This window comes from Ahaetulla prasina, chromosome 15 (assembly GCF_028640845.1).
Source record: "Ahaetulla prasina isolate Xishuangbanna chromosome 15, ASM2864084v1, whole genome shotgun sequence".
In the NCBI taxonomy this organism is placed as follows: domain Eukaryota; kingdom Metazoa; phylum Chordata; class Lepidosauria; order Squamata; family Colubridae; genus Ahaetulla; species Ahaetulla prasina.
This window is the reverse complement of record NC_080553.1, coordinates 11,423,274-11,450,357: the sequence shown is the minus strand read 5'-3', so window position 1 is coordinate 11,450,357 and position 27,084 is coordinate 11,423,274. Positions and strand designations below refer to the sequence as shown.

The 27,084-nt window shown below is 41.9% G+C and overlaps 1 protein-coding gene across 1 annotated transcript in view; it reads left to right on the top strand.

Moving 5' to 3' along the window:
* The first annotated feature begins 25,522 nt into the window (after positions 1–25,522).
* LOC131185852 (immunoglobulin lambda-1 light chain-like) overlaps positions 25,523–27,084 on the top strand; it is a 62,716-nt gene continuing 61,154 nt past the window's right edge. The window contains exons 1-2 of the mRNA XM_058158783.1: positions 25,523–25,581; positions 25,815–26,147. Of these exons, the coding sequence (XP_058014766.1) occupies positions 25,536–25,581; positions 25,815–26,147 (379 nt within the window). The 5' untranslated portion in view covers positions 25,523–25,535. The remainder of the gene's footprint in view (positions 25,582–25,814; positions 26,148–27,084) is intronic.

Genomic DNA, 27,084 nt, shown 5'->3' with positions numbered 1-27,084 from the left:
AAATGGACTTCTCACAAGACGCTTTGGGAATGCAGTAAAGCACCAGATGAAATGAGGATAAGGAATGGAGGCAGCCTATCCTTGGACTCTATAACCATAGCAATTCAATTCTGATGGAAACATCTCGAGATGTTTCCCATATCACTGTGATTAGAAGGGCTATTAATATTCCCTTCTATTTTCTTGTTTTAATTTTTGCTCATGGAAGCATGGAAGGATCTATCGTTCTACGAACAAGGAACTATGTTTATGGACCTAATCCTGGAAACAGAGGAAGACTGTCTTCTGGTAGAACTGGTCTTCCTCAAATCCCCATCCTGACTTCATCCTTTGTGAATGCCTTTCTCCTAAATTTCCCATGTTATGAGCCAAAACCTAAATAAAGGCATCTTCTTAACCCTTCCCTTTATGCAAATATCTCCTCTGCTCATTGGTCAAAATCAATTCAAAGAAAGCCAATCAGTGTGTCTATATTTGCATGGATCTTTCTTCACTTCTAGAAAGATTTAAGTAAGAAGGTTGAAGGATCCCCAGGTAGATATTCCTTGATTTTCAGAAGGGAGGCCTTTTGAAGGAAAGCACCATGGCCTGGACATTGGTTTTCTTTTCACTTCTCAGTTATTTCTCATGTAAGTATGTGTGGGACATCTTTCTTAAACTGTGTAATAAAAACTCTGTAATTTCCACAATATAAAATCCTATATGGTCCATCCAAATGATGGGTCTTCATTGTTTCCTCTTTTTTTCCTCGTTTTGTAAAGATGTCACTTCACAGCCCACCTTGACCCAGCCTGTCTCCCAGTCTGGATCTCCAGGAAGGACAATTAATTTCTCCTGTGCCACCAGCAGCAGTCCAAGCAATATTTACTGGCTTCAGCAGAGATCTGGGGAAGCCCCTCGCTTTGTGCACTGTGATGGCTGCGGCAGCAGGGGACCAGGGATCCCAGACCGATTCACGGGAACCCGATCAGGCAACAACGGCTACTTAACCATCACCAACCTTCAGGCTGAAGACGAGGCAGTTTATTACTGCCACATGTTTTATAGCCATACGTTTCACAGTGAGACAATCTAATGGGGAAGTGAGATAAAAACCTTCTTCCTTTGCAGAGCAAAGAGTTCCGCAAAGGTTGTGTTGGTCTTTCTTGGGTTTAATTAACGTGCATTGAAGGCTGTGACTTCCAGGCAGGGATTCCAAGAGAGATCCATCTTGCAGAAGAAGGCAACTAAAATATACAAACACAAGAAAGACATCTTCACTCTTCTGGTCACAAGAATGAAATGATGAGTATAAACAAAGATTAATATACAAGCGCATTCATCACAGTTCTCACTTGTGTAGTAAGCTGCTGCGTCCATTCCCTACATTGACATTTTGCAGTTGAAAGTTATGTTTAGCCTATGAACAAACCAAAAGAGGTGGAGAAATAGATTATTTTAATCAAAAAGTTCTATGATAAATTCTCCTCATGGACATCGGTGATAGGTTCTCCTGATTGTGCCCTTCCGTTCCTCTCCTCGTCCCTGCATCTACAATCCCCCCAAAGAGAATGCTCCAAACTGACTTTTCACAAGGCATTGTGGAAATCAGATAAATAGAATAGAATAGAATAGAATAGAATAGAATAGAATAGCATAGCATAGCATAGCATAGCATAGAATAGAATAGAATAGAATAGAATAGAATAGAATAGAATAGAATAGAATAGAATAGAATTTTTTATTGGCCAAGTATGATTGGACACAAAAGGAATTTGTCTTGGTGCATATGCTCTCAGTGTACACAGAAGAAAAGATACGTTCATCAAGGTACAACATTTACAACACAAAATAAAAAATAAAAAATAAAGATAAAAATAAATTTAAAAATTAAAATTAAAAAATAAAGCACAAGATAAAACGATGACAAAGATCGGAGGTAGCCCACCCTCAAACTCTATAATCCATAGCAATTGACTTCTGATGGAAACATCTCAAGATGTTTCCCATACCACTGTGATCAGAAGGATCATTAATGTTTCCTTCTATTTTCTTCCTTTCAATTTTGTTCATAGAAGCATAGAAAGATCTATCTTTCTGCCAGTGAGAAACTAGGTATGTGATGTTATTAAATAGTAGTCTTGAAAACAGAGGAAAATGGTGGTGTTGAATTGGACAAAAAAAAAGCAATCAAATATTTGTTACATTTGGTTTCGTGACTTTGTCCATCTTTTTTGTTATGCCAGATCAAGACTCCCAGGGATTCCAAAACTTGAAAAAAATTGGGGATATTATGCTGAATTTTGTGTAATAACAAAACCTTGGAAACTGTCTGTGGCCAATTTATGCTAAATATAATTTAAATGCTGTTACTGAGGATTTCTTTCTGAACAGAAAGCATCTTTCTCTGGACTTTATTGATTGCATAATCTCTGGATAACCAGGTGACCCAACAAAGCATGAAGGACGTTCAAAGAACCTGCTTTGCTCTAATGAGGAAAGAAGGAAGCGTGCAAAAATTTGGGGCTGGGATCACCTTTCTCAGAGATGTATTTTGTATGGGAGAAGATATCACCCAGTTATGATCACAGAGTTTGACAACAGAGGGCGCCACCTTCCTAAAAATGCCCCCAGCCAAACATCTGCCACCAATTCTGAAACTCTCCTCTGTGCAACAGACTGAGAACTTTCACCAGCTGCAAAATGCTACATGCAGATGTGAAGAAAGGAAAGTCAATAAACAGCTGGATCTGCAGTGACAAAACGCCTTGAGGTCGCTTTAAGGCTGCTTTCTTTTGGTCGTCTGGAATTGCACAGCAGATCAGTCCAGATTGAAAAGGGTTGAGAGGTTGACGATGTCATTCGGGATCTGTAATTAATTCTTGTAGAACTTCTTGCTTTGGTTACTCCCTGGACTAAACCATTGGACTTCATCCCCCCCAATTTAGAGGCCACCCAGTACTCCAAATCAGCCCTTGCTTATCTAGGAACTTCACAAGGGGACATGCTGGAGGAGATCAAAGGCCATCTGCCATGTTACCTTGAGCTAAATCAACTTGGGAGCAGAAGGACACCTGGCATAGATCAACATTGGCCTGAGGTGCAGATTAAGTAAGTAAAATGAAGGAATTTTCCCATTTCTAGGATAAAAACATCATTACAGCATAGGTTAAAAACACCAGGACACATCTGGCTGCTTCCTGATGATGTGCTGTTGATGGTCAACAGATCAGTTTGTCTTCTGGCAGAACTAGACCTGTTCTAATCCCCATCCTGACTTCATCCTTTCTCCTAATTTTCCTACTTTATGACTTAAAAACTAAATAAAAAGCTGTTCTTAACCCTTTCCTTTATGCAAATGTCTCCTCTGTTCATTGGTCAAAATCAAAGAAAGCCAATCAGTGTGTCTATATTTGCATGGAACTTTCTTCAGTTCTCGGAAGACTTAAGTAAGAAGGCAGAAGGATCCCCAGGTAGATATTCCTTGGTTTTAGGAAGGGAGACTTTTTGAAGGAAAGCACCATGGCCTGGACACTGGTTTTCCTTTCACTTCTTACTTATTTCTCATGTAAGTATGTGGAGGACCTCTTCTTAAACTCTCCAATAAAAACTCTCTGGTCTTCACCATGTAAAATCCTATTTGGTCCATCCAAATGATGGTTCTGGGATTTTTGGAGACCCACATAATATTACAGGTCTTTATTGTTTCCTCTTTTTTCCCCACTTTGTAAAGGTGTCACTTCACAGCCCACCTTGACTCAGCCTGTCTCCCAGTCTGGATCTCCAGGAGGGATAATTAAACTCCCCTGTGCCATTAGTAGCAGTCCAACTACTGTTGGCTGGCTTCAGCAGAGATCTGGGGAAGCCCCTCGCTTTGTGCACTGTGATGGCTGTAACAGGGGACCAGGGATCCCAGACCGATTCACAGGAACCCGATCAGGCAACAACGGCTACTTAACCATCACCAACCTTCAGGCTGAAGACGAGGCAGATTATTACTGTTACATGTGGTATAGCAGTGGTGGAGTGTTCCACGGTGAGACAATCTCATGGGGAACTGAGACAAAAACCTTCTTCCTTTGCAGAGAAGAAATCGTAGGTCCTTCAAGAGCTCAGTCTCAACTGTGTCTGATGCAAATGAAGCAGCTGGAAGGAATTGATGATCTTCTGTCTGATGAGACTCAAGAATCAATTGGACTCACACGGTTTCTCTTTCATTTATCCCCCCTGTCTTATAGGTCTTCTGGCTGGGGGTCTGAATTCATTTCTTTAAAAGATTTTTTTCCTCCAAATTAGCTGAAGGAACACATGAGATGAAGCCAATGTTCCATCTGCTTTAAGTCCAATCTTCATCATCGTCATTACAGATTTTTTTTTTACTAATCAGAGATGCCTAGGGCTTGTCTGCTGTCTAGCTATGGATACTTTTCACGTTGTGTTAGGACTCAAATATTTGATTGGATAGATGAAGTCTGATTTTCCCAACCTCAAGCCCAAATAGATTTGAAGTACTGAATATTTGCACAGCCTTAAAAAAGAAAAAAAACACTGATAGCCATGATGAATTTAGACGTCAGAGGGCACAGCCCTCAAACTAATGAGATGCAGTTCTGTGTCTTACATAAGGAATCCTGGTCAACCATATCTATCTAACAGTCTGTGAAGTTCTAACACCTGCATTTCTTGGAAGTCTTCAACACAGAGCAAACCAAAAGAGCTATGAGTAAATATAATGGATATAATGAATGCCGGAATTATACATTAGTTCTTGAGTCCTCCTCCTCCTCTTCTTTTTCTTCTTCTTCCTCCATCTCAGTTATTATTTCTTCTCCTCCTCCTTCGTCACTACCTCCTCCTTCTCCTCCTCCTCCTCCTCCTCCTCCTCCTCCTTCTCCATATTCCTCCTCATATTCCTAATTTGATTTTGCTTATTTGTACCCTATGACTATCACTAAGGGTTTTACCTTATGATTCTTGACGAATGTATCTTTTCTTTTATGTACACTGAGAGCATATGCACCGAGACAAATTCTTTGTGTGTCCAATCACACTTGGCCAATAAAATTCAATTCTATTCTATTCTATTCTATAACCTTCTCTGGACAACCAGGTGACCCAACTCAACCAAGGATGAAGAACGTTAAATGAACCCACTTTGCTCTAATGAGGAAAGAAGGAACCCTGCAAAAATTTGGGCCTGGATCACCTTTCTCAGATATATATTTCCTAAGGGAGAAGGTATCACCCAGTTATGATCATAGGATTTGACAACAGGGGGCGCCACCTTCCTAAAAATGCTCCCAGCCAAACATCTGCCACCAATCCTTAAACTCTCCTCTGTGCAACAGACTGAGAACTTTCACCAGCTCCAAAATGCTACATGCAGATGTCAAGAAAGAAAAGTCAATAAACAGCTGGATCTGCAGGGACAAAACGCCTTGAGGTAGCTTTAAGGCTGCTTTCTTTTGGTCGTCTGGAATTGCACAGCAGATCAGTCCAGATTGAAAAGGGTTGAGAGGTTGACAATGTCATTCGGGATCTGTAATTAATTCTTGTAGAACTTCTTGCTTTGGTTACTCCCTGGACTAAACCATTGGACTTCATCCCCCCCAATTTAGAGGCCACCCAGTACTCCAAATCAGCCCTTGCTTATCTAGGAACTTCACAAGGGGACATGCTGGAGGAGATCAAAGGCCATCTGCCATGTTACCTTGAGCTGAATCAACCTGGAAGCAGAAGGACACCTGGCATAGATCAATATTGGCCTGAGGTGCAGATTAAGTAAGTAAAATGAAGGAATTTTCCCATTTCTAGGATAAAAACATCATTACTGCATAGGTTAAAAACACCAGGACACATTTGGCTGCTTCCTGATGATGTGCTGTTGATGGTCAACAGATCAGTTTGTCTTCTGGTAGAACTAGACCTGCTCAAATCCCCATCCTGACTTCATCCTTTCTCCTAATTTTCCTACGTTATGACTTAAAAACTAAATAAAGAGCTCTTCGTAACCCTTCCCTTTATGCAAATGTCTCCTCTGTTCATTGGTCAAAATCAAAGAAAGCCAATCAGTGTGTGTATATTTGCATGGAACTTTCTTCAGTTCTAGAAAGACTTAAGTAAGAAGGCAGAAGGATCCCAAGTAGATATTATTATTATTATTATTATTTATTAAATTTGTATACCGCCCTTCTCCCGAAGGACTCAGGGCGGTTCACAGCCAAGTAAAATAGACAATATATAAATACAATTTAAAATACACTTAAAAAACTTATTAAAATTGGCCACAATTAAAATTAAAACTAAAACCCATTTAAAAACCCATAAATTTAAAAACTAACCCAGGCCAGCGCAGATAAATAGGTAAGTTTTAAGCTCGCGGCGAAAGGTTCGGAGGTCCGGAAGTTGACGAAGTCCTGGGGAGGTCGTTCCAGAGGCGGGAGCCCCACAGAGAAGGCCCTTCCTGGGCGCCGCCAGACGACACTGTCGCTACCGACGGCACCCTGAGGAGTCCCTCTCTGTGAGAGCGCACGGGTCGGTGAGAGGTATTCGGTAGCAGCAGGCGGTCCCGTAAGTAGCCCGGCCCTATGCCATGGAGCGCTTTAAAGACGTTCACCAAAACCTTGAAGCGCACCCGGAAAGCCACAGGCAGCCAGTGCAGCCTGCGCAGGATAGGTGTCATTCGGGAGCCCCGAGGGGCTCCTCTATCACCCGCGCAGCTGCATTCTGACTAACTGTAGCCTCCGGATGCCCCTCAAGGGAGCCCCATGTAGAGAGCATTGCAGTAATCCAGACGAGACGTCACAAGGGCGTGAGTGACCGTGCATAGGCATCCCGGTTCAGAAAGGGCGAACTGGCGCACCAGGCGAACCTGGTGGAAAGCTCTCCTGGAGACGGCCGTCAGGTGTTCATCAAAAGACAGCCGCTCATCCAGGAGAACGCCCAAATTGCGCACCCTCTCCATCGGGCCAATGACTCGCTCCGACAGTCAGTCGTGGACTCAGCTGACTGTACCGGGATGCCGCATCCACAGCCACTCTGTCTTGGAGGGATTGAGCTTGAGCCTGTTTCTCCCCATCCAGACCCGTCGGCTTCCAAACACCGGGACAGCACTTGATAGCTTCATTGGGGTGGCCGGTGTGGAAAAGTACAGCTGAGTGTCATCAGCGTACAGCTGGTACCTCACACCGAAACCACTGATGATCTCACCCAGCGGCTTCATATAGATGTTGAACAGAAGGGGCGAGAGGATCGACCCCTGCGGCACCCCACAAGTGAGGCGCCGCGGGGGCGACCTCTGCCCCCCCGTCAACACCGTCTGCGACCGGTCGGAGAGATAGGAGGAGAACCACCGATAAACGGTGCCTCCCACTCCCAATCCCCCCAACCGGCGCAGCAGGATACCATGGTCGATGGTATCAAAAGCCGCTGAGAGGTCTAATAGGACCAGGGCAGAGGAACAACCCCTATCCCTGGCCCTCCAGAGATCATCCACCAACGCGACCAAAGCCGTCTCAGTGCTGTAACCGGGCCGGAAACCGGACTGGAACGGGTCTAGATAGACAGTTTCCTCCAGGTGCAGGGGAAACTGATATTTCTTGGTTTTAGGAAGGGAGACTTTTTGAAGGAAAGCACCATGGCCTGGACACTGGTTTTCCTTTCACTTCTTACTTATTTCTCATGTAAGTATGTGGAGAACCTCTTCTTAAACAGTCCAATAAAAGCTCTCTAATTTGCAGAAGATAAAATACAATATGGTCCATCCAAATGATGTTTCTGGGATTTTTGGAGACCCACTTAATATTACAAGTCTTTACTGTTTCCTCTTTTTTCCCCACATTGTAAAGGTGTCACTTCACAGCCCACCCTGACTCAGCCTGTCTCCCAGTCTGGATCTCCAGGAGAGACAATTAAACTCCCCTGTGCCATTAGTAGCAGTCCAACTACTGTTTACTGGCTTCAGCAGAGATCTGGGGAAGCCCCTCGCTTTGTGCACTGTGATGGCTGTAACAGGGGACCAGGGATCCCAGACCGATTCACAGGAACCCGATCAGGCAACAACGGCTACTTAACCATCACCAACCTTCAGGCTGAAGACGAGGCAGATTATTACTGTTACATGTGGTATAGCAGTGGTGGAGTGTTCCACGGTGAGACAATCTCATGGGGAACTGAGACAAAAACCTTCTTCCTTTGCAGAGAAGAAATCGTAGGTCCTTCAAGAGCTCAGTTTCAACTGTGTCTCATGCAAATGAAGCAGCTGGAAGGAATTGATGATCTTTTGTCTGATTATGTTATTAACAGCAGCTGCTTGCAATTATTGCAGGTTCAAGTCCCACCAGGCCCAAGGTTGACTCAGTCTTCCATCCTTTATAAGGTAGGTAAAATGAGGACCCAGATTGTTGGGGGCAATAAAAGTTGACTTTGTATATAATATATAAATGGATGAAGAATATTGCTTAACACAATGTTAAGCCGCCCTGAGTCTTCGGAGAAGGGCGGGATATAAATTCAATTTTAAAAAAATTAAATTAATTAATTGATGATCTTTTGTCTGATGAGACTCAAGAATCAATTGGACTCACACAGTTTCTTATGTCTTATAGGTCTTCTGGCTGGGGGTCTGAATTCATTTCTTTAAAAAAAAAAATTCCTCCAAATTAGCTGAAGGAACACATGAGATGAAGCCAATGTTCCATCTTCTTTAAAGTCCAATCTTCATCATCGTCATTACAGATATATATTTTTTACTAATCAGAGATGCCTAGGGCTTGTCTGCTGTCTAGTCATGGAAACTTTTCAGGTTGTGTTAGGACTCAAATATTTGATTGGATAGATGAAGTCTGATTTTCCCAATCTCAAGCCCCAATAGATTTGAAGTACTGAATATTTGCACAGCCTTAAAAAAGAAAAAAAACATTGATAGCCATGATGAATGTAGACACCAGAGGGCACAGCCCTCAAACTAATGAGATGCAGTTCTGTGGCAACCTGGGTCTTAAATAAGGAATCCTGGTCAACCATATCTATCCAACAGTCTGTGAAGTTCTAACACCTGCATCTTTTGGAAGTCTTCAACACAGAGCAAACCAAAAGAGCTATGAGTAAATATAATGGATATAATGAATGCCAGAATTATACATTAGTTTTTGAGTCCTCCTCCTCCTCTTCTTTTTCTTCTTCTTCCTCCATCTCAGTTATTATTTCTTCACCTCCTCCTCCTCCTCCTCCTCCTCCTCCTCCTCCTCCTCCTCCTCCTCCTTCTCCTCCTCATATTCCTCCTCATTTTCCTAATATGATTTTGCTTATTTGTACCCTATGACTATCACTAAGTGTTTTACCTTATGATTCTTGACGAATGTATCTTTTCTTTTATGTACACTGAGAGCATATGCACCGAGACAAATTCTTTGTGTGTCCAATCACACTTGGCCAATAAAATTCTATTCTATTCTATTCTATTCTATTCTATTCTATTCTATTCTATTCTATTCTATTCTATTCTATAATCTTCTCTGGACAACCAGGTGACCCAACTCAACAAAGCATGAAGGACATTAAAATGAGGACAGAAGGAACTCTGCAAAAATTGGGCCTGGATCACCTTTCTCAGATATATATTTCCTAAGGGAGAAGGTATCACCCAGTTATGATCACAGGATTTGACAGCAGGGGGCGCCACATTCCTAAAAAGGCCCCAGCCAAACATCTGCCACCAATCCTGAAACTCTCCTCTGTGCAACAGACTGAGAACTTTCACCAGCTGCAAAATGCTACATGCATATGTCAAGAAAGAAAAGTCAATAAACAGCTGGATCTGCAGTGACAAAACACCTTGAGGTAGCTTTAAGGCTGCTTTCTTTTGGTTGTCTGGAATTGCACAGCAGATCAGTCCAGATTGAAAAGGGTTGAGAGGTTGACGATGTCATTCGGGATCTGTAATTAATTCTTGTAGAGCTTCTTGCTTTGGATACTCCCTGCACTGAACCATTGGACTTCATCCCCTCAATTTAGAGGCCACCCAGTACTCCAAATCAGCCCTTGCTTATCTAGGAACTTCACAAGGGGACATGCTGGAGGAGATTAAAGGCCATCTGTCATGTTACCTTGAGCTGAATCAACCTGGAAGTAGAAGGACACCTGGCATAGATCAATATTGGCCTGAGGTGCAGATTAAGTAGATAAAATGAAGGAATTTTCCCCTTTCTAGGATAAAAACATCATTACAGCATAGGTTAAAAACACCAGGACACATTTGGCTGCTTCCTGATGATATGCTGTTGATGGTCAACAGATCAGTTTGTCTTCTGGTAGAACTAGACCTGCTCAAATCCCCATCCTGACTTCATCCTTTCTCCTAATTTTCCTACGTTATGACTTAAAAACTAAATAAAAAGCTGTTCTTAACCCTTCCCTTTATGCAAATGTCTCCTCTGCTCATTGGTCAAAATCAAAGAAAGCCAATCAGTGTGTCTATATTTGCATGGAACTTTCTTCAGTTCTAGAAAGACTTAAGTAAGAAGGCAGAAGGATCCGCAGGTGAGATATTCCTTGGTTTTGGAAAAGGGGACTTTTCTGAAGTAAAGCACCATGGCCTGGACACTGGTTTTCCTTTCACTTCTTAGTTACTTCTCATGTAAGTATGTGGAGGACCTCTTCTTAAACTCTCCAATAAAAACTCTCTGGTCTTCACCATGTAAAATCCTATTTGGTCCATCCAAATGATGGTTCTGGGATTTTTGGAGACCCATATAATATTACAGGTCTTTATTGTTTCCTCTTTTTTCCCCACTTTGTAAAGGTGTCACTTCACAGCCCACCTTGACTCAGCCTGTCTCCCAGTCTGGATCTCCAGGAGGGATAATTAAACTCCCCTGTGCCATTAGTAGCAGTCCAAATACTGTTGGCTGGCTTCAGCAGAGATCTGGGGAAGCCCCTCGTTTTGTGCACTATGATGGCGGCAACAGAGGACCAGGGATCCCAGACCGATTTACGGCAACCCGATCAGGCAACAGCGGCTACTTAACCATCACCAACCTTCAGGCTGAAGACGAGGCAGATTATTACTGTTACATGTGGTATGGCGGTGGTGCAGTGTTCCACGGTGAGACAATCTCATGGGGAACTGAGACAAAAACCTTCTTCCTTTGCAGAGAAGAAATCGTAGGTCCTTCAAGAGCTCAGTCTCAACTGTGTCTCATGAAAATGAAGCAGCTGGAAGGAATTGATGATCTTCTGTCTGATGAGACTCAAGAATCAATTGGACTCACACGGTTTCTATTTCATTTATCCCCCCTGTCTTATAGGTCTTCTGGCTGGGGGTCTGAATTCATTTCTTTAAAAGATTTTTTTCCTCCAAATTAGCTGAAGGAACACATGAGATGAAGCCAATGTTCCATCTGCTTTAAGTCCAATCTTCATCATCGTCATTACAGATTATTATTTTTTACTAATCAGAGATGCCTAGGGCTTGTCTGCTGTCTAGTCATGGATACTTTTCACGTTGTGTTAGGACTCAAATATTTGATTGGATAGATGAAGTCTGATTTTCCCAATCTCAAGCCCCAATAGATTTGAAGTACTGAATATTTGCACAGCCTTAAAAAAGAAAAAAAACATTGATAGCCATGATGAATGTAGACACCAGAGGGCACAGCCCTCAAACTAATGAGATGCAGTACTGTGGCAACCTGGGTCTTAAATAAGGAATCCTGGTCAACCATATCTATCCAACAGTCTGTGAAGTTCTAACACCTGCATCTTTTGGAAGTCTTCAACCCAGAGGAAACCAAAAGAGCTATGAGTAAATATAATGGATATAATGAATTCCAGAATTATACATTAGTTCTTAGGTCTTCCACCTCCTCCTCCTTCTCCTTCTTCTCCTCCTTCACCATCTCCTCCTCTTCTCCACCTCATATTCCTCCTCATATTCCTAATATGATTTGATTGCTTATTTGTACCCTATGACTATCATTAAGTGTACCTTATGATTCTTGACCAACGTATCTTTTCTTTTATGTACAGTGAAAGCATATGCACTAAGACAAATTCCTTGTGTGTCCAATCACACTTGGCCAATAAAATTCTATTCTATTCTATTCCTCCTCCTCCTCCTCCTCTTTCTCCTCCTCCTCCTCCTCCTCTTCCTCCTCCTCCTCTTCCTCATATTCCTCCTCATATTTCTAATATGATTTGATTGCTTATTTGTACCCCATAACTATCACTAATTGTTGCACCTTATAATTCTTGATGAACGTATCTTTTATGTACACTGAGAGCATATACACCAACACAAATTCCTTGTGTGTCCAATCACACTTGGCCAACAAAGAATTCTATTCTATTCTATTCCTCCTTCTCCTCCTCCTCTTCCTTTTCCTCCTCCTCCCCTTCCTCTTCTCCAAATTCCAAAGATATGCATTTTGTAACAAAAACCACTGAGTCTCAGTTGGGAGCAGAAAGGAATAGGGCCTTTTTCTGCGTGTACTGACTGTACTTAGAGCACCCTTCAGGTATGTCTGAACTAGAACTCCCACCTGGATGACAAATTGGGACAAGCTTCAGAAACGTATTTTAGCAACATCTGGTCAACGGCCAGCTCCTCCTCTCAAATCTCGATAAAGAATTGGGACCTTCAGCTTTCTTTGATAGCTCCTGCAAGAATGGAGGAGGTGGTACTTTTTAAAGGGGGAAATGATTTGAATATGAGCTTGGATTAGAGGTCCCACAAGGTTTAAGAGGAGAAGAGAAACTCTGAACTAGAGGGGATCCTGAGCTTTCAGAAGTTGTGTAGCTGTTGTTGTTTTTTGGACACCCATAATGATCTGGCTACCACTCTCCTTCGTGGTCTTCAACTTCTGTTCAGGTACTGCAAAAGAAGATTTCGTTCTCCACCAATAGAACCTTCCTTGGTTTATCAATCACCTCTTTTTCTTTTTTTATATTTATTTATTTATTTATTTATTTATTTTTATTTATTTATTTATTTATTTTGTCACTACATTATATATAAGCATGAAATAACTATACGCATATATATAAGCATGTATATAAGCACGTATGGTTTACATCAAGTGCCTGATCTTCGGACTTTTCGCCGTGAGCTGAAAACGCACCTATTTATTCAAGTGGGACTGGCTTAAAAGTTTTATTAAATTTTTAATTGGGGCTATTTATATTTTAGGGTTTTAAATTGGTTTAAATTCTGGCCGTCTGTGTAATATGCTCGGTTTTAATCTTGTTTTAATGTGTATATTGTGGGTTTTATTCGGCTTGTACACCTCCCTGAGTCCTTCGGGAGAAGGGCGGTATAAAAATCTAATAAAATGAATAAATAAATAAAATAAATAATCATAAGTATGTAATAACTATATGAAATTTGATACAATCAAAGGGAACATTTGGACAGGAACGGTAGGCACGCTGGCGCTCTTATGCACGCCCCTTACAGACCTCTTAGGAATGGGGTGAAGTCAATAGTAGATAGTCTTTGGTTAAAGCTTTGGGGATTTTGGGAAGAGACCACAGAGGCAGGTAGTGCATTCCAAGCATTAACAACTCTGTTTCTGAAGTCGTATTTTCTGCAGTCAAGATTGGAGCGGTTCACATTAAGCTTAAATCTGTTGTGTGCTCGTGTATTGTTGCATTGAAGCTGACGTAGTCTTCAACAGGAAGGACGTTGTAACAGATGATTCTATGAGTTAAACTCGGGTCATGTCGAAGGCGGCAGAGTTCTAAGTTTTCTAAACCCAGGATTTCAAGTCTGGTGTCATAAGGTATTTTGTTGTAATCAGAGGAGCAGAGAACTCTTCTTGTGAAATATTTCTGGACACGCTCAACTGTATGAATGTCCGAAATGATGTATGGGTTTTCTCTGCAGGTTCTCCCTTGGTGAACCAGCCCCAATCCGCCTCCGTGCCTCTGGGACAAAATATCCAGATCGCTTGCAGCGGGGAGAACATGGACGCCAATCTTCAGCAATGGTTTCAACAGCAACCGGGCAAGACACCTAAGCTCATTATTTACGGTGGAGCTACCAGACCAGGAGGAATCTCAGAACGATATTCAGGTTCGGTATCTGGGAACACAGCTGTGTTAAGCATTGCCAGGGCCCAGGCTGAGGATGAGGCAATCTACTATTGTCTCTTACGGTGGGATGGCATCTATCACTGGCCACAGTGACACAGGCAGAGGAGGAAGTGAGACAAAACCTCTTTGTCTGAAAAGAAGACACTACCCATGAACTAACTGTTCTGACCCAGCTTTAGCAGAAGCAAGAAACAGACTCCTGGTCACGAAAAACCCCTCTTTATTTACCTCTTGTGAATTAATGGCATTCACCCAACGAAAAAAGACTCCTGCAAGGAGTTAACTGTAGCAATAGACCTTATGAGTTCCTTGCAATAATTGCCAGGCTGTGAGCTCCCAGCTGAAAGGCTACCAATTAAGTTCTGGCAAGCAGACTTTGATGCATGAAACACCACGAGCAATGTCGGCTGGCGGCCCCCAGGGGAAGATCCTTCTCTGTGGGGGCTCCTACCCTCTGGAACAAACTTCCCCCTGGTTTACGCCAAATATCTGACCTTCGGACCTTTCGCCGCGAATTGAAAACGTATTTATTTATTCGCGCGGGGCTGGCTTAAATTTTGTTGTATTTTAAATTTATATTTTATATTTCTAAATTTTATATGAATTTTAATGGGTTTTTAGAATTTTAAATGTTTTAAAGTTTTCCGGCCAAATTGTATAAGAAGTTTTTTTAATTTTGTTTTAATTGTATATTGTATTGTTTTTGGGTTTTTATTCTGGCTGTACACCGCCCTGAGTCCTTCGGGAGAAGGGCGGTATAGAAATCTAAATAATAATAATAATAATAATAATAATAATAATAATAATAATAATAATAATAATAATAATAACAACAACAACAACAACAACAACAACAACAACAACAACAACAACAACAATAATAATAATAATAATAATGAGCAAAATCTTCGGAAATATGAACTATTGTCTCCTACGACAACCACTCCCCTTTCCTTCTATTTATTCCCCAGCCAGGGAGGGGCCATTCAGCGTCCATGTGTGCTTTGCTTCCCGAGTCGACTCCTTGTTCTCCTCTCCTAACTGCTCTGCACATACATGCATCTGGAACAGGCCCCAGCTGTTCCTCCTCCTCACTCATCTCAGCCTTCAAAGGCAGCTGCCTCTCCGGTGGCTGGGAAATGTCCGACGGCCCTGGCTCTACCTCTGCATTCGATGCAGAGCATTCATCAGAGCCTTCCCCGGATCTCAGAACTGGCCCAGGTTCCTCCCCAACCTCCTCATCATCTGAGTCTGCCGCCAGCTCTGCTGGCAGCTGGCGGCCACAACACTAACTAGTGCATGGTTAGAGTGCAGGACCAGAAAGAATAGATGAGTACCAAATTGGGTTTAATTGATTATGTGCCATCAAGTTGAAGTTGATGTTAATGACCCCCTAAGTAGATTATGATTATGTATCTTCAAGCTGGTTCTTCGGTTCTTCCAATGGTTGACCCGTTGCCACGGTCAGCAGTTGATATTATTCGTTGTCCTCTTCTCCTCTTTCCTTCCACCTTTGCCAGCATTATCGGCATCTCCAGAGAGTTAGATGATCTTTGCATAATGTTGATTTGGGGACGATTGACGTCCAGCGCAAAAAAAAAAAATATCAGTGTGAAAATAGGATTCTTAGGGCATGTTATTTTTCCAGAGTTTTTTCTGAATTATTGTGGTAGATGTGAATCGCTTTAGCATTGTTGTTTATTTCCAGAGAGCTAAGTGGGAATTGTGCAAGCATATAACATGGAATAGAATAGAATAGAATAGAATTTTTTTTATTGGCCAAGTGTGATTGGACACACAAGGAATTTGTCTTGGTGCATATGCTCTCAGTGTACATAAAAGAAAAGATACGTTCATCAAGGTACACCATTTACAACACAATTGATGATCAATATATCAATATAAATCATAAGGATTGCCAGCAACAAGTTATAGTCATACAGTCATAAGTGGAAAGAGATTGGTGATGGGAGCTATGAAACGATTGATAGTAGTGCAGATTCAGTAAATAGTCTGACAGTGTTGAGGGAATTATTTGTTTAGCAGAGTGATGGCCTTCGGGAAAAAACTGTTCTTGTGTCTAGTTGTTCTGGTGTGCAGTGTTCTATAGCATCATTTTGAGGGTAGGAGTTGAAACAGTTTATGTCCAGGATGTGAGGGATCTGCAAATATTTTCACGGCCCTCTTCTTGATTCGTGCAGTATACAGGTCCTCAATGGAAGGCAAGTTGGTAGCAATTATTTTTTCTGCAGTTCTAATTATCCTCTGAAGTCTGTGTTTTTCTTGTTGGGTTGCAGAACCGAACCAGACAGTTATAGAGGTGCAAATGACAGACTCAATAATTCCTCTGTAGAATTGGATCAACAGCTCCTTGGGCAGTTTGAGCTTACTGAGTTGGCGCAGAAAGAACATTCTTTGTTGTCCTTTTTTAATGATGTTTTTGATGTTAGCTGTCCATTTGAGATCTTGCGATATGATAGAACCCAGAAATTTGAAGGTTTCTACTGTTGATACTGTGTTGTCAAGTATTGTCAAGTATTGTGAGAGGTTGTATACATAGAACCATAGAATTATAGGGCTGGAAGAGACCTTGGAGGTCTTCTCGTTCAATCCCTGCCCAAGGCAGGAGACCTTATACCTTAAAGGTAAAGGTTCTCCTCGCACATATATGCTAGTCGTTCCTGACTCTAGGGGGCAGCGCTAATCTCCATTTCAAAGCCAAAGAGCCAGCGCTGTCCGAAGACCTCTCCATGGTCATGTGGCCGGCATGGCTCAATGCCAAAGGTGCACAGAACGTTGTGACCTTCCTACCAAAGGTAGTCTCTATTTTTCTACTTGCATTTTTTATGTGCTTTTGAACTGCTAGGTTGACAGAAGCTGGGACAAGTCACGGAAGCTCACTCTGTCATACGGCACTAGGGATTCGAACAGCTGAACTGCCAACCTTTCGATAGACAAACTTAGCCACTGAGCCACTGCTCAGTATACCTTATACCATTCCAAATAAATGGCTATAAAGTGTCTTCTTGAAAACCTCCAGCAATGGAGTATCCACAGCTCTGGAGGCAAGCTATTCCAATGATTAATTGTTCTCACTATCAAAAAAAATTCCTCCTTAGTTCTAGGCTGAATTCCCCTCTGATGAACTTCTACTCATTGCTTCTTGCCCTGCCCTTGGGTGCTTTGGAAAATAAGTCAATCCCTTCTCTATGAGAGCCCCTCAAGTCATGAAAGACTATTACTCCATCTTTCTAATCCTTCTCATCAATACACTAAATGTACAGAGTGAGCATATTGCCCCCAACAATCTGGGTCCTCATTTTACCGACCTCAGAAGGATGGAAGGCTGAGTCAACCTTGAGCCAGTCAGGATCGAACTCCTGGCAGTGGGGCAGAATTAGAATGCAATACTGCATTCTAACCATTGTGTCACCACTGGAACAGAAGAGAACATAGAAGAGAGTAGAATAGAGCTTAGACTTGTATACCGCTTCACAGTGCTTTGCAGCTCTTTACAGAGTCGGTCTCTTGCCCCTAACAATCTGGGTCCTCATTTTACCGACCTCAGAAAGATGGAAGGCTGAGTCAACCTTGAGCCGGTCAGGATTGAACTCCTGGCAGTGGGGCAGAATTAGAATGCAATATTGCATTCTAACCATTGTGTCACCACTGGAACAGAAGAAAACATAGAAGAGAGTAGAATAGAGCTTAGACTTGTATACCACTTCACAGTGCTTTGCAGCTCTTTACAGAGTCGGTCTCTTGCCCCTAACAATCTGGGTCCTCATTTTACTGACCTTGGAAGGATGGAAGGCTGAGTCAACCTTGAGCTGCTCAGGATCGAAATCTGGGCTGTGGGCAGAATTAGTTTGCAATACTGCATTCTAACCTCTGTGGAGGGAGGCAGGGAGGAAAAGAAGGAAGGGAAGGAAGGAAGGAAGGAAGGAAGGAAGGAAGGAAGGAAGGAAGGAAGGAAGGAAGGAAGGAAGGAAGGAAGAGCAATAGCAAAGCACTTAGACTTATATACCGCTTCACAGTGCTTTACAGCCCTCTCTCTAAAGGGTTTACAGAATCAGCACCTCCCCCCCCCCCGTCCGAAACAATCTGGGTCCTCATTTTATCGACCTTGGAAGGATGGAAGGTTGAGTCAACCTTGACCCAGTCAGGATTGAACTCCCGGCTGTGGGCAGAGTCAGCCTGCAATAACCACCGCCCCACCACGGCTCTTCAACTACTACACCAACAATTTGGAAGCCAATGTTTTGCATCTGTGGGTTGGTCACAAGACTCGTGGCGTCTATAAAAGGGAAGGCACGAGAGTTGAAGCGGACGACTTTTTTTGCCTTCAGGAGGAAAGTGCATCAGATTTCGCATCATGTTCTGGGCTTCCTTCCTTCTCTCGTTGCTGGTCAACTCCTCAGGTGCCGTAAAGGAAGAGAGAGCATTGTTCAGATGTGTCATCAAGTGAAAATGTTCTCTTGCCCAAGACATTATTTATTTATTTATTTGTTTGTTTCTTCGCATAGGATCCTTGGCCCAGTATGTCCTGACTCAGCCAGCATCTGTAAATGTCTCCCTGGGACAGAATGAAAAGATCACTTGTTCAGCAAACAGCATTGGAAGCAAGCATGTTCACTGGTACCAGCAGAAGGATGGAGAGCCTCCTGTGCTGATTATATATAATGATAACCAGAGGCCCACAGGGATCTCAGACCAATTCTCAGGCACCAACTCTGGTAACACGGCCACTCTAAGCATCTCCAGAGCCCAAGCACGAGATGAGGCAGTATACTACTGTCAGGTGTGGGACAACAATCAGTGCACAGTGATACAAACTAAGGGGGAAGTGCAACAAAAACCTCCTTCTGAGACATTCAACCCTTTTTTTAAATTTGTCACACAGTATATATAAGCATAAGCATGAAATAACTATACAATATATAAGCATATATATAAGCATAAGTATGTAATAACTATATTATATTGATATATTGACCATCAATTGTGATGTAAATGTTGTACCTTGATGAACGTAACTTTTCTTTTATGTACACTGAGGGCATATGCACCAAGACAAATTCCTTGTGTGTCCAATCACACTTGGCTAATAAAATTCTATTCTATTCTATTCTATTCTATTCTATTCTATTCTATTCTATTCTATATTAATTGGATATAATGAAATGAAACAATAGGACAGGAACGGTAGGCACTCTTGTGCTCTTATGCAAGCCCCTTACAGACCTCTTAGGAATGGGGTGAGGTCAATAGTAGACAGTTTTTGGTTGAAGCTTCAGGAATTTTGGGAAGAGACCACAGAGTCAGGTAGTTTATTCCAAGCATTAACAACTCTGTTACTGAAGTCATATTTCCTGCTGTCATGAGTGGAGCAGTTAACATTAAGCTTAAATCTATTGTGTGCTCATGTATTGTTGCAATTGAAGCTGAAGCAGTCTTTGACAGGAAGGACATTGTAATAGATGATTCTATGAGTTAAGCTCAGGTCTTGTCGAAGGCGACATAGTTCTAAATTTTCTAAACCCAGGATTTCAAGTCTGGTGGCATAAGGGATTTTCTTGCAAGCAGAGGAATGGAGGACTCTTCTTGTGAAATATTTCTGGACACTTTCAATTGTATTAATGTCAGAAATGTGGTATGGGTTCCAGACAGTTGAGCTGTATTCTAGAACCTTCTTGGGCTGGCTTGGAGAAACTCAACCATCCCCAACAAGGAAGATCTCCCTGTTCCAAGTGGGGGAAAAATGCCAAGCCAAGAATCTATCTGGGTTGAGGTCTACATTACAAATTCCTGACCTCCAAGATCATCTTCCCATGATTCTCCCCTCCCTTCACACTTTCACAGACACAACCAGACGTTTCTTGACATGGGAATCATCTTGAGGAATGCAGGAGAACTTTCCTACTTTTGACTATCATTAAGTGTTGTATCATTTGATTATCAAGTATTGTATCATTAAGTATTAAATTTGTACCCTATGACTATCATTAAGTGTTGTAAGTGTTGTACCTTGATGAAGGTATCTTTTCTTTTATGTACACTGAGACCGTATGCACCAAGACAAATTCCTTGTGTGTCCAATCACACTTGGCCAATAAAAAATTCTATTCTATTCTATTCTATTCTATTCTATTCTATTCTATTCTATTCTATTCTATTATTTCTCTTTCTTTCCTCTTTCTCTTTCCTTCCTTCCTTCCCTCTTTCCTTTCTTTTCCCTTTCTTTCTTCTTTCCTTCCTACTTCTTCGTCTTCTTCTTCTTCTTCTTCTTCTTATTATTATTATTATTATTATTATTATTATTATTATTATTATTATTATTATTATTATTATTATTATTATTATTATTATTTTATATTCTATTCTTTTGAATTGAAGCCTAATGGCAATTAAGCACCTTCGGCAGGAAAATATTCCTTTCCATGGCTTCTGCTTCCCATTTGAGTCCATCTAATTGTGCCAAAGAATTGAGGCCTTGGAACTCTGATGCTGGAGAAGACTCCTGAGAGTCACTTGGACTGCAAGGCGATCCAACTGGTCAACCCTGACTGCTCTTTAAAAGGCCAGATCCTGAAGAGGAAACTCAAATGCTTTGGCCACCTAATGAGAAGGAAGGACTCACTGGAGAAGAGCCTCATGCTGGGAACGATGGAGGGCAAAAGAAGAAGGGGATGGCAGAGAACGAGGTGGCTGGATGGAGTCACTGAAGCAGTCAGTGTGAGCTTAAATGGACTCCAGAGGATGGGAGAGGACAGAAAGGTCTGGAGGAACATTGTCCATGAGGTCGCGATGGGTCGGACAAGACATCGCAACTAACAGCAACAACAATTAGAAGTTCTTCTTGTCTGCAACATGTCTCAGATGGTGGAGCAGAACCATAAAGCAGTGTATCACCGTAACTTCCTCCTGCCCAGTTTTGCTTCTTCTTGCTCTGCGTGGCCACCCACCAGTTGCAACTGAAGAGAACACCTGAAATTGTTTTTCTGGTTGCATGTCTACATGTCTGCAAGCACACCATGTTGCCTATAGATTATCAGGGTGGGGGAGGAAGCTGTTTAATCTCCCTGGGGAGCACCCCATCGAGAAAGATCATACTAGCACCACACCCATAAAGACACTTTCTTATATGCTGTTTCATTCAGCACCTTATCCGAATAATTCGTCTATCGCAAAACTTTGTAGGGTGTTTTGTTTGACCGGGAGACGGCAACAATTGAATGTATATAAATGGTGGCATCGTCCACCCCAAATTACTGGAGATTTATTCCGGGTGGGATAAGAACTTAGAAAACTTTACCACCTGTCTGGAACCCATACCACATTTCGGACATCAATACAACTGAACGTGTCCAGAAATATTTTACAAGAAGAGTTCTTCACTCCTCTGATCACAACAAAATACCTTACGCCACCAGACTTGAAATCCTGGGTTTAGAAAATTTAGAACACTAACCTTGTGAAAGGAAACACCGACAGTAGATTCACATGTGGCACAAATAAATATTTTTGTATAAATTTCTGAGCCAGATTTTATTTGGGGGCGCGGGGGCTTGATTTGAACCTCTGTCCCAAGAGTGAGGCTCTGTATTTCTGCAGAAATAATCATCTTGAATCAACGTTCTCATCCCAAGTGTGACACACAAACAATGCCTGGGGATTTATTCCTGGAGGGTTAAACGGTTAAAGGATGTCACTGGTGTTTTAGAGAATGTTTTTGTCTGACTTTTGCAAATCGGTTGTTCAAGTAACAAGATTGGGAGAGAGTCTGTTCAATGACATCGGCAGATATTCAGAAAGGTCCATCATCTATGAGGACAGCAAGAGGTCCATGGGGACCTTTAGACCAAACCAGTTACTTTAACATGGTCCCCCTATGTATTTCCAGGTTCCAAGTGAGGTGAATGAAACAAGAGGTTAAAAAGACGCAGGAAACGGGACCATTTCCAGCCGTCAGAGGTTTTCTGGAGCCTGGGGGGGTTGTTTTCACCCTCTCGTTGCTCTGGAGCACGGGGAGGACAAAAACGCTCTCCCCTCCGCCATGGTGCCGGAGGCTGACTAGGCCACGCCCACCATGGCCACACCCATCCAGCAACCGGGCAGAGAACCCCTTGCTAAAATTTTTGAAGCCCACCCCTGGTTCTCTTAACACAAAACATGTCACTAAACTCTGTTCAACTCTGGTTGCATGCAAGCAAGGTGCTAAAGAATAGCTTAAATGGTACTTACGAATCTGCAAATACAGTTGTGTATAGGCAAATTGTCTATTGCAAAACTTTGCAGGATTTCTTCTCTGACTGGGGATGGCAACAATTGAGCAGGCATGAATTGTTAAAACCCCAACCCCAAACTACTGGGGATTTATTCCTGGAGGGATAAGAAGTATGAAAACATTATCAGTGCTCTAAGAAAGTTTTTGTCTGACTTTTGCAAATCAGTTGTTCAAGTAACAGGATTGATAAAAAGGCTGTTTGTTGCACATTAATGAATCTTGAGAAAGGTCTTCTCCGTGACTTATCTATGAGATCTGTGGGAACCTCGGACTGATAGTCTGAAACCAGCTCCTGCCCCAAGGCCACCCACACAGGTATCTCGAAGGCCAAAGGGAGACAAGGCAAACAAGAGGTTAAAAAGAAAGACGGAAATCATGTCTTTCCTCCAAATGCAATTCTTTTTATCCAAAAACTGCTAACAAAATGCAAGCTGAATTTGCATAAAGGGGCGGTCCCAGATTCCTGGGGGTTTAAAGAGAACACGGCAGTTTCCCAATCCGAGTTTCCCAGAAAGATCAGCTCTCCATCATGGCCTGGTCTCTGCTCTTGGCTTTCTTCTTCTTATGGTGGACAGGTAATTTAGGAAGAATTACCACCTCTGAATTTACCTCTGCGAGCAGTCATGGCTTGTAAAGGATCAGGTTCAAGCTGTAACTTTGGTTTGATCCTGATGTCACAGCCACCCACTTCCATGCCTTCCAACCTATTGAAATTTAGCGATGTCTGGATTTCAATCAGAGCAGCTCTTCCAAAGATACTCCAAGAGTGGATCTATAGGCTATCCACTTTCATTCGCTTATTTTTTTATTTATTTATTTTCAGGAGCCAACTCACAGTATACCTTGACTCAACCTGCTTCAGAGTCATTCCCTCCAGGACAACCAGCAAAGATCTCATGTCTCATGAGCCAAGACAGCCAAGTGGGCAGTTATAACATACATTGGTACCAACAGAAGGCTGGAGAGAGCCCCAAATACCTTCTCTATGATACTGGCAGCAACGGCAGGTTCACGGGGTCCAAGGACAACTCTGCCAATGCGGCCTATTTAACCATTACAAACCTCCTCGCTGATGATGAGGCTGTTTATTATTGTGGTGGTGGCTACAGCAGTGGCAGCAACTGGTGGTATCCACAGTGATACACTCACTTGCAGAAGTGAGACAAAAACCTCCCCTTGTGAACACTTCCTTCTTCCCCTTCGTGAACCATCAGCCTGGCCTGTGAAATACTTATAGATTTAATACTTAAGAACAGACTCAGTTCTTCTCTCAGCCTTGCTAAGCATAAAGACCTTCCCCTCTGAGAAAAATGAAAAATGGCAGGGATAAGTTTGCAATAGTCATCATGGTTGCAATGAAAAAAACATTGCATCTATTAAATGTTTACTCCCCTCCCCCTTGATTAAAATTTGAAAATATATCACCTATTTCTCCTAGAAAGAAAAATAAAAAGCGGCTGGTTTAATATTGACTTCTTTATGGGAATGCAATTCAACAACCAAAAGGACTCCAGTTTAGAGAGCAAATGTGATGCAGAATTCAGTTTGAACCAAGAATCATGCTTGGACTATAATTTAAAATATGGGTTTGCAGAAAACCCCAAATTTGGATGGGTTTCTTTCTTGTTGTCATTTTACCTTTACCTAGTCTATATTTCAATGGTATGAGATGTTTGATTTCCAAGATAAAACCAGTGGGATTTTATTTCTGACCATTCAAAAGCAGAAGTAGAGGAAAATTGGGCTGAGAGATTGAGAGGACCGATATTTGCCGTTAGTCGTACACGGATTCACCTCATCAGCACTATTTTGTCTAGCCAACACTACCTATGAACGAAATAAAACCTGAACTGGCTGAACCTGAACTGATCTCCTCATCCCTAATCTATGATCTTAATCACTATTTGGCATTTTTCTATTCAAAATTTGGGATGTGGTTGCACATGCTGGCTTCCTTGAACTTTAAAAAGAGCCAACTAACTCCTTCCCCTTTTAAGAATCCTCTTTCAAAAGACAAGGCGATCTGTCTCAGCAGAGGTTTGGCCATGTGGAGGAGCTCTTACTACATTTTAAAAATATTTTCACAATTTCAGATTGAAACTGAAAATCTAAACCAAAACAAGAGCTTTATGTGAGCATCGATGTAGCGCTGAATTTCCCCGAACCGAGTTCACTTTGGAAAATGATTATACAGAAATCCTAATTTCTCAGGGATTCTGGAGTTTTTCTTCCTCCAATTTCTTTGCTGAAGAGGTGAACAAATTAAAATTAGTTTGACCACTGAATGGCTTCTAGGTAGCTTGATGATGGCTTATGAATATGAAATAAAGAAACCAGCTACTGTATCATGGCCGCCCTAAGTATATCCACAGTCTAGACAGACGGATGAAAGAAGAGATAAAAAGAGGAACAGTAAACTATCTCTTTCCTCCTTCTTTGCTGAAGAGATGATTAACAAACACAACAAATATACCATAATCTTGTAATAAATATGACAAAACAGAATCTTCCACCAGAAATGACAGATGTAGTCAATGAAGTGAGAACGTGAACCTCGTGAAAGGAAACACCGACAGTAGACTGACATATTGCACAAATAAATATTTTTGTATAAATATCTGAGCCAAATTTAATTTTGTGGTGGGGGACAGACTTGATTCCCAAGCATGAGGCTCTCTGTATTTCTGCAGAAATAATCAGCTGGAATCAACGTTCTCATCCCAAGTGTGACACACAAACAATGCCTGGGGATTTATTCCTGGAGGGTTAAATGGTTAAAGGATGTCACTGGTGCTTTAGAAATGGTTTTGTCTGAATTTTGCAAATCGGTTGTTCAAATACAAGATTGGGAGAGAGTCTGTTCAATGACATCGGCAGATATTCAGAAGGTCCAGCATCTATGAGGACAGAAAGAGGTCCAAGGGGACCTTAAACCGAACCAGCTACTGTAACATGGTCCCCCTAGGTATTTCCAAGTTCCAAGTGAGGTGAATGAAACCAGAGGTTAAAAAGACTCAGGAAACCATCACTTTCCGTCAAGTGCTATTCTTCTTATCCAAACCCAGCTAATGAGATGCAAACTGAATTTGCATAAAGGGGCGGTCCCAGATTCCTGGGGGTTTAAAACGAACACGGCACTCTCCCAATCTGAGTTTCCTAGGAAGATCAGCTCTCCATCATGGCCTGGTCTCTGCTCTTGGCTTTCTTCTTCTTATGGTGCACAGGTAATTTAGGAAGAATTCTCACCTCTGGATTTATCTGATGGTTTGGAAAGCATCAGCTTCAAGCTGTAACTGTGGTTTGATCTTGATATCAAAGCCACCGCTTGCATGCCTTCCAACCTATCAACATTCAGTGATGTCTGGATTTCAATCAGAGCAGCTCTTCCAAAGATACTCCAAGAGTGGATTAATAGCATGTTTATCTTCATTGTCTTCCTTTTTTATTTTATTTTCAGGAGCCAACTCACAATACACCTTGACTCAACCTGCCACACTATCGATTCCTCTGGGAGAACCAGTCAAGATCTCATGTACCATGAGCCAAGATAGCCAAATGAGCAGCTCTTTCATCTCTTGGTACCAACAGAAGGCTGGAGAGAGCCCCAAATTCCTTCTCTATGATGACAACAACAACGGCCGGTTCTCAGGGACCATAGACAGCTCTGCCAATGTGGCCTATTTAAACATTACAAACACCCAGTTTGAGGATGAGGCTGATTATTATTGTGGTGGGGATTACAGCAGTGACGATAACTGGAGGTATCACAGTGATACACTCACTTGCAGAAGTGAGACAAAAACCTCCCATTCTGCTTACTTGCAAACATTTCCTTCTTCCCCTGAACTAATCATCAGCCTGACCTGGGAAATATATACACATATTAGTACTTAAGAATGGACTCACTTCTTCTCTCCGTCTTAGTAAGTGTAAAGACCTTGTCCTGCATAAAACGAAAAATGATAAGAGTCTATTTACAATAGTTGCAATAAAGAAAAAAAAAATTGTACCCATTAAATTTTTATCCCCTCCCACCTTTGATTAGAATTTCCAAATATATCACGTATTTCTCATAGGAAGGGGGAAAAACATTCCTGTTATTGACCTTCCAATGGGCATGCAATTCAACAACCAAAAGGACTCCAGTTTAGAAAGCAAATCTGATGGAGAATAGGGTTTGAAGCAAGAATCAGGTTTGCCCTATAGTTTAAAATATGGATTTGTAACAAACTCCAAATTTGGGTGGGTTTCCTTGTTGTTGTTTTTCCTTTACAGACTCTATTTCAGTTATATGAGATGTTTGATTTCCAAGATAAAACCAGTGGGATTTTATTCTTGACCATTCAACAGCAGAGGTAGAAGCAAATTTGGCTGAGAGAGATTGAGAGGACCGAAGTCACATAGGGGTTTCTGTGGTTGAACCTAAACTGATCTCTTCATCCCTAATGTATGAGCTTAACCACTATTTGGCATTTTTCTTGTAAAAATCTGGGATGTGGTTGCACATGCTGGCTTCCTTGAACTTTAAAAAGAGCCAACTAACTCTGTCCCCTTTTAAAAATCCTATTTGAAAAGATGAGGCAATCAATTCAAAGAGGATAAAAAGAAAGAGGAAATTGTGTCTTCGCTTCAAGTGCAATTCTTTTTATCCAAAAATGGCTAATAAGATGCAAGCTGAATTTGCATAAAGGGGAGGGCTCCGATTTTGGTGAGTTTAAAGGGACTAT